Source organism: Nilaparvata lugens, unplaced genomic scaffold, assembly GCF_014356525.2.
Source record: "Nilaparvata lugens isolate BPH unplaced genomic scaffold, ASM1435652v1 scaffold6614, whole genome shotgun sequence".
In the NCBI taxonomy this organism is placed as follows: domain Eukaryota; kingdom Metazoa; phylum Arthropoda; class Insecta; order Hemiptera; family Delphacidae; genus Nilaparvata; species Nilaparvata lugens.
The window spans coordinates 1-6,885 of record NW_024092364.1 but is presented as its reverse complement, the minus strand read 5'-3'; the positions used below and the strand labels follow the sequence as shown (position 1 = coordinate 6,885).

At 33.0% G+C, this 6,885-nt stretch overlaps 1 protein-coding gene across 1 annotated transcript; it reads left to right on the top strand.

The window, feature by feature from the left end:
* Nucleotides 1-276: 276 nt before the first annotated feature.
* LOC120356382 lies at nt 277-2,548 on the top strand (the record flags this gene model as incomplete). The annotated part of the gene is given in 2 exon segments (XM_039445315.1): nt 277-497; nt 755-2,548. Coding segments are annotated over 2 exon segments (2,015 nt in total), but the record flags the coding sequence as incomplete, so codon positions are not given.
* Nucleotides 2,549-6,885: the final 4,337 nt, after the last annotated feature.

The window sequence follows — 6,885 nt, the reverse complement described above, 5'->3', positions numbered from 1 at the left end:
AAACAAAGTTTTAAATCGAGAAGCTGTACTTCGAATCCACCAGTTCAAACTGAAAATAGATTCGCAGTGTTGGGGAGGAGTGATTCGCGTTTCGCTTTGCCTGCAAACAGAGTTACTGTGAACAGAACGCGGACACGCGAGTCTGCGGCGCCTGTTTCTCAAACGCAGCAAAAAAGGTCTACTAGAACTCGGACTTTCAATATTCAGTTTTACGCTGATAGCCAAGGGAGAGATGTCTATAAACATTTCAGAGATGAGAATCATACACTCTCAAGCATGATTAAACCTGGAGCAGGATTCAGGGAGGTGGTGAAGGAGACTGGTGAGGTGAACGCCAATGATGTGCTTGTTTTTCTTGCCGGCACAAACGATATAGCCTGCAATGAGAGGAAGGAGCTACAATCTGCGCTTAGAAGTAAACTACGCGACCTGCAGAGCCGACGTGGAGGTCATGTGCTGGTGTTCTCGGTGCCTCATAGGCATGACCTGCCGAGATGGTCTGCGATCAACAAGGAAGTCCAGAGAGCAAACAACGAGAACTTCATTCTTTGCAAAAAATTTAAAAATGTTTCATTTGTTAATATAACGAATATAGGAAGAAGATTCCATACATCAAATGGCCTTCATTTGAACTCTTTAGGCAAAAAGTTTGTCTCTCAAAAGATTTTAGAATTGGTGCATCAGCTAGCCAACACAACGGAACTAGTTCTTGACCCAATCCCCTTGAAACACAATAACGTCAATCATTTTTTAGGGCACAATCTGATGAAATAAGATCAAGTAGAAGTGATAGTGATTGTATGAATCCAAACAACAAGGGTTATCCTAGCTTAGAAACAAACAAAAGCAAAACAACAAATTTGAAGAAAATAAAAATGTTTTTAATAAATATTTGTTCTCTAAGATCCAAACTAAATCAACTAGAGCTAATCTTATCAGATAATTCTACTGATGTTGTGTGTATCAATGAGCATTGGCTTAGTAATGATGAAATTAAACTTTATGTTCCAAGTGGTTTCACCCTAGCTGCCTCGTACTGCAGGTCTCCCCCACTCACACATGGTGGCTCATCCATATTAGTCAAAAACTCAATCAAATATAGTTCTATGAATGTTAGTAACTTTTGCGTAGAGAAGGTTTTCGAAATATCAGCCATAAAACTCGTCCACAATAAAGGTATAATAATAAGTGTATACAGAACACCGGACTCCAATATTCAGGACTTTCTCAGCAAGCTAGAAGAAGTTTTAAATTATATCACTGAGAAATCCTACTCTTTCATTGCAATTGCTGGAGACTTTAATCTTAACATTCTTGAATTACATAGACCTGAAATCCAACAATTTTTAAATGTCATGAGATCCTTTAATCTGTATAACGTGCACTCCCTACCAACAAGAGGAAAAGCAAGCTTGGACAATATATATACATGTGTTAAGTCCGAACGTATTGAGTGTAAACTGTATGATCAGGATCTGATATCAGACCATGCAGGTATATTTGCTGATCTCTCCGTAGATATTGTCAGAAATTTTAAAAATAATAACAATGAGACAGAAATCCATAAAAGACGTCTCATTACAACTAATAGGCTTAATAACTACAAAAAATGTCTCTCTAGTTATAACTGGTCATACATATGCAATGTCTGTGATACAAATTCTGTGATGTCTATGTTTATTAATGTTTTAAAGTCCTATTTTGATATACACTGTCCTGTAATTAATTATAAGCCAAAGTCTAAATCTAGTCAGAAAAACTGGTACACGCCTGAATTAAAGCTCATGAGGGAGCACCTAATGATGCTGTATAATGTTTGGAAGATAACTAATACTGAAAATGCCAAAGTTATATTTAAGAATTACAAAAAACAATATTGTATAGCTATTGATAGAGCGAAAATTATGGCAAATGATGATGTTATCTGTAAATCCTCTAATAGGAGTAGAGCAGCATGGAAAATTGTAAAGAAGGAAATAGGAAATGACTCAGCTCCTCAAAAAATTAATATTTCACCAGACATACTCAATGACTTCTTTGTTAATGTGCCAAATACTGTATCCAAAGATCTAAACCAATCTTCGGTGACCTATGCTGAACTATTGCATAATTTTAAGTTTGCTGAGGGTATTAATAGCAGCACTCTTGAATTCTCATTTAAAGTGGTCAAACCTGAAACTGTGATATCCATTGTGAATAATTTAAGCTCCTCAAAAAGTGAAGACTGTTTTGGTCTATCGAATTTTATTTTAAAAAATATAATTGAATCAATTTTGACACCATTAACTCTGATGATAAATATAGTCTTACTCACTGGTCAATTCCCCGATTGTTTGAAACTATCATTGCTCAGCCCAATCTTCAAGAAAGGTGATCGAGAATTACCAGAAAATTACAGGCCAATAGCAATTGTACCTATCATAAGCAAAATAATTGAGGCCTGTATTTTCTATCAAATGTACGAATACTTCTCAATCAACAAATTGCTGAATGTAAACCAATTTGGTTTCAGACCTGACTGTTCAACTGCAATGGCCGTTGAAAAACTAGTCAACTTCATCCTGGATGAGTTTGAAAAGAGAATGGTTGTAGGGGGAAAAATGCTAGACTTGAGTAAGGCTTTCGACATTATACCACATAATATTCTCTGTAGGAAGCTTGAATACTATGGGGTCAGAAACAAAGAGCTTAAATTGATCGAAGACTACCTTAGCAATAGATATCAAATTGTTAAACTTAATGATGAAGGATCTGAAGCAAAGAAAGTATTGGCTGGAGTGCCGCAAGGTTCAGTCCTTGGACCTTTTCTGTTTTTGGTCTTTGTTAATGATTTTAATGATAATGTACCTTGTTTTTCTGTGCTATATGCTGATGACACCACCATTCTTAGTGCCAACAAGAGTGTAGACAATGTGGTGGACAGTTTAGATGCATCAATTGCAAGTTGTAAAGAGTGGTATAGTGCGAATTGCATGGTTCTCAATGAGGGAAAGACAGAAAATATAATTTTCACACTTAGAAATAACTTAAGCGATATCCACCAAACATGTATGAAACCTGTCAAACTATTAGGCATTGTATTGGATAGTAAATTAAGCTGGTGTAGTCACATTGAGCACTTATGCAAAAAGCTATCAAGAGTCATTTTTCTCTTAAGAAAACTAAAATCCTGCGTTAGTTGTGATACTTTGATTCTTACTTATTATGGTTTGTTCCACTCGCAACTAAACTATGGTCTTAGACTTTGGGGTAATAGTAGTGAGGTGAAAAAAGCATTTGTATGGCAAAAAAGAGCTATTCGTTGTATTGCTGGTTTGAAGAGTCAGGAAACATGTAGGAACAGCTTCATAGATTTGAATATAATGACCCTTCCATCTATGTATATCTATGTCAATTTAATATATGTAAAAAAAAATATGAAATTTTTCCATAGACATAGCCATCAACATGAGTATCAGACCAGACACCGAGAAAACCTAGTAACTCCAAGTATCAGGCTACACAAGTCACACAGAAGTCACAAGTATCAGCAATATATTTTGTTCAATAAACTACCTCAATCAATCAGAAACCTGCCATATAAAGTATTTGCGCTTACTGTATCATACTGGCTGAAAAAACAAGCATTTTATTCAATTGAAGAATTTCTCGCCCATGACTTGAGAAGTTTGACGTACCGGTATGGTTGATGTATCAGCAATAGTTTTTAATAGATGTTTTCTAATTTATACAACAGTCCAAATGTAGCTAGGTTATGTGAATGCAAACAATACCAATCCTGGGCCTAGGACTAATGATGAATAAACAGCTAATGAAACTTTTCTAAACACCATATCTTTGAATGTCCAGGGTATATCAAACAAATAAGAATATATTTCCCTCTTATTATGTTATAAAACTATAGCCTAATGCTAGGATAATTACTGTTGCTGAACACTGGTTAACAAACGAAGGAAAAATTCCACACATAGTGGAGAAGCAATTTTTTTAATTAATGGATTGAAATTAGAAGAATTAAGCATAGTAAAGGAACTTTCTTTAGAAATGATTGTGAAGCTGTTGCAATTAAACTTCCAAATGAAAAAATAATTGTTTTGTCATTGTACAGACCCTATAATAATGATGTTAGTTTTTTTAACAACTCTCTATCCTGTCTTAATGATATATTATGTGCCATTTATAAATGTAACTATAATTGATATTATGTGCTGATTTCAATGTCAACTTTAATGTAAATGATAATTTTAATAGAGATCTTTGAAATTTGTTTGAATGTTTGGTATCCATATTTCTACAAAAATGAAATCACTAGACCAGGCACACTGAATGAAGGTCACTGTATTGATAATGTTGTGACTGTGATATTCATGATAGCAGACATGTGACCCGAGTATCAATACACATCTACTGTCAGATCATCATGCCCTACTATTTAAATATTTAATAAATGTGAAAAATGACTCTCAAAGTTTTTCTAGTGTAAACAAAAAGCTAGATAGGTTAGTTAATTAATGATCAGAACACTTATTTATTTGTTAGGTTAATTAATTAGTATCATACACTGGAGTGTGTGGTGTATTTGCTTAGCCTAATGATGCGAATGATAAGTTTAAGAAGTTTTTTGATTTGTATATGTCAGCTGTTAATGCTGCTTATCCTCTTAGAGGTTTCAAAGTTAGTAAGCCTAAGCTGGATGATGGATGGTATACTGCTGATTTAATAAAGCTCAAACATAGTTGTGATGAATATTATAGCTTACTGAAATTTTTTAAGACTAATCAGTTCAGAGATAAATATAAAAGCTGTAAGAAAGAGTATAGAATTGCTATAAGAATGCAAAAATAAATTATTTCAACAACAAAATAGAGCACTCAAAAATAAAACTCAAGCTGCATGGAAGGTAGTTAAAATTCTTACAATGTCAACAATGAAGCTATTGATTCACATGATGATAACAACGCTGATTCATTTAACAACTTTTTCATTGAAAAAGTTGAGGAAATTAGTGAAAATGTGCCAGTTAGTGAACATCTCAGCTCTCACTACATCAATAAGTGCAATAGGCCCAATGTACCATTTTTTTCCAACCTGTTACTGCAGATTATGTGTACCAGAAAATAAGTAGTCTTAGTAATTCAAGTTTTTTTAGATATATATGGTATTAATTCTAAGGTCTTAAAAATATCTGCCCCTATAAGTGAAGTTTTGAGTTACCTTATAAATTATTGTTTAGTATATAGGGCATTATCCAAGTGTATTGAAAAACGTTAAGGTAATACCTGTAGGCTACATAAAAAAGGTGATAAGAAAAACTTCAGGCCAATATTTCAGGCAATATAATCAGGCCTTATTTCAGGCCAATAACAATTGTACCTGTGATATCCAAAGTATTTGAGGCCATAATGCAAGACCAGATCTCAAATAATTTTGAAAACTTTGGTATTTTTACTAAAAAACATTTGGTTCAGGCCATGTAGAAATACTAGCAATGCAGTAACAGGTTTAGTAAATTAATAGTGTTGTTGATGATTTGGAGAAGGGTCTATCTGTTAGTTTTAGGTCATATGACATATTGTCTAAAGCTTTCGATACTGTTAAGCATAACATACTTTTTGAAAAATTTTCTTATTATGGCTGCAATTCAAAATCAATCTATTTAAAGGACCGCAACCAGTTTGTTTACAAAGATTGTCAATTCTCTAAGGGCAGAAAGGTTCATTATGGGGCCCATACTTGGATCAATACTCCCTAATATATATATATTAACAACATAATTTGTAATATAAAAGGCACTGATAAAGCAGGATTTCTCTTTGCTGATGATTTTGGTCTCAAAATTAGTTGTAAATCCGAAGCAGGTGTACAAAATTGTCTAGTTGATAGCTCTCTACTCCTTAATGATTGTTGTGCTAGTAATTATTATGTTCACCTATAATAGAAATTCAAACAATGAAGTAGGGACTGAACCTTTAAAATTTCTAGGTATTGTTCTTGATCCCAAACTTAATTGGCAACCACATATGCAGAATTAATTAGTGAAAAAATAGCAAAGGTACTGTACTTGCTGAGAAGGTTAAAGTTAACTGTAGATATTAATATATTATTAAATGTGTATTTCTCTCAAATACAAAGTTTACTGTCCTATGGTATACTATTATGGGGCTCTAGTACTCATGTCTCAAAAATATTTATACTCCAAAAGAAAGCAATTAGATTGATTTGTAATGTTGATATGAGGACCCACTGTAAACCTTTTTTCACAAAATTGGGAATATTAACTGTCTATTCTTTGTATGTATTATTTAGTGTTAGTAAGGTAATCTGGATTTTTTTAAATTAAATAGTGACTGTCATGGATATGAAACCAGAAATAGGAATAATATCAGAGTTCAATAGTTCAGGTTCACAACTTCACAAAAAAATCTTCTGTACACATCTGTTAAACTGTACAATTCATTACCACTAGAAATTAAGGCACTGCCTCTTACATTCTTCAAAAGGAAATTGAAAACTGTACTGAAAGCTGAAAGTTTATATAACATCCAAGAATTTCATGTAATTGACTGGACCAAATATTTGTAGGCTAATATTATTTGTATATATTAATTGTATTATGTAATATCTAGTACCTATTTTTGACATTTATCAATGCATTGTTAACAATGTCTATGATAATATAGATTCTTATTCTTATTCTTTCAAGAATGTGAACAAAAAAGGCTTACTCATTTTGAAAGTGGATTTCATATTTATTTTTTGTTTGTATTCTAGTTTCCTACATCTTTGTGAGTAATGAGAGAATTGAACAAATACTTTCTGCATTAATTAAATTTATTACCTATGATAAATTAACTTATTACACATGGATGAGTGGATGAATAACCC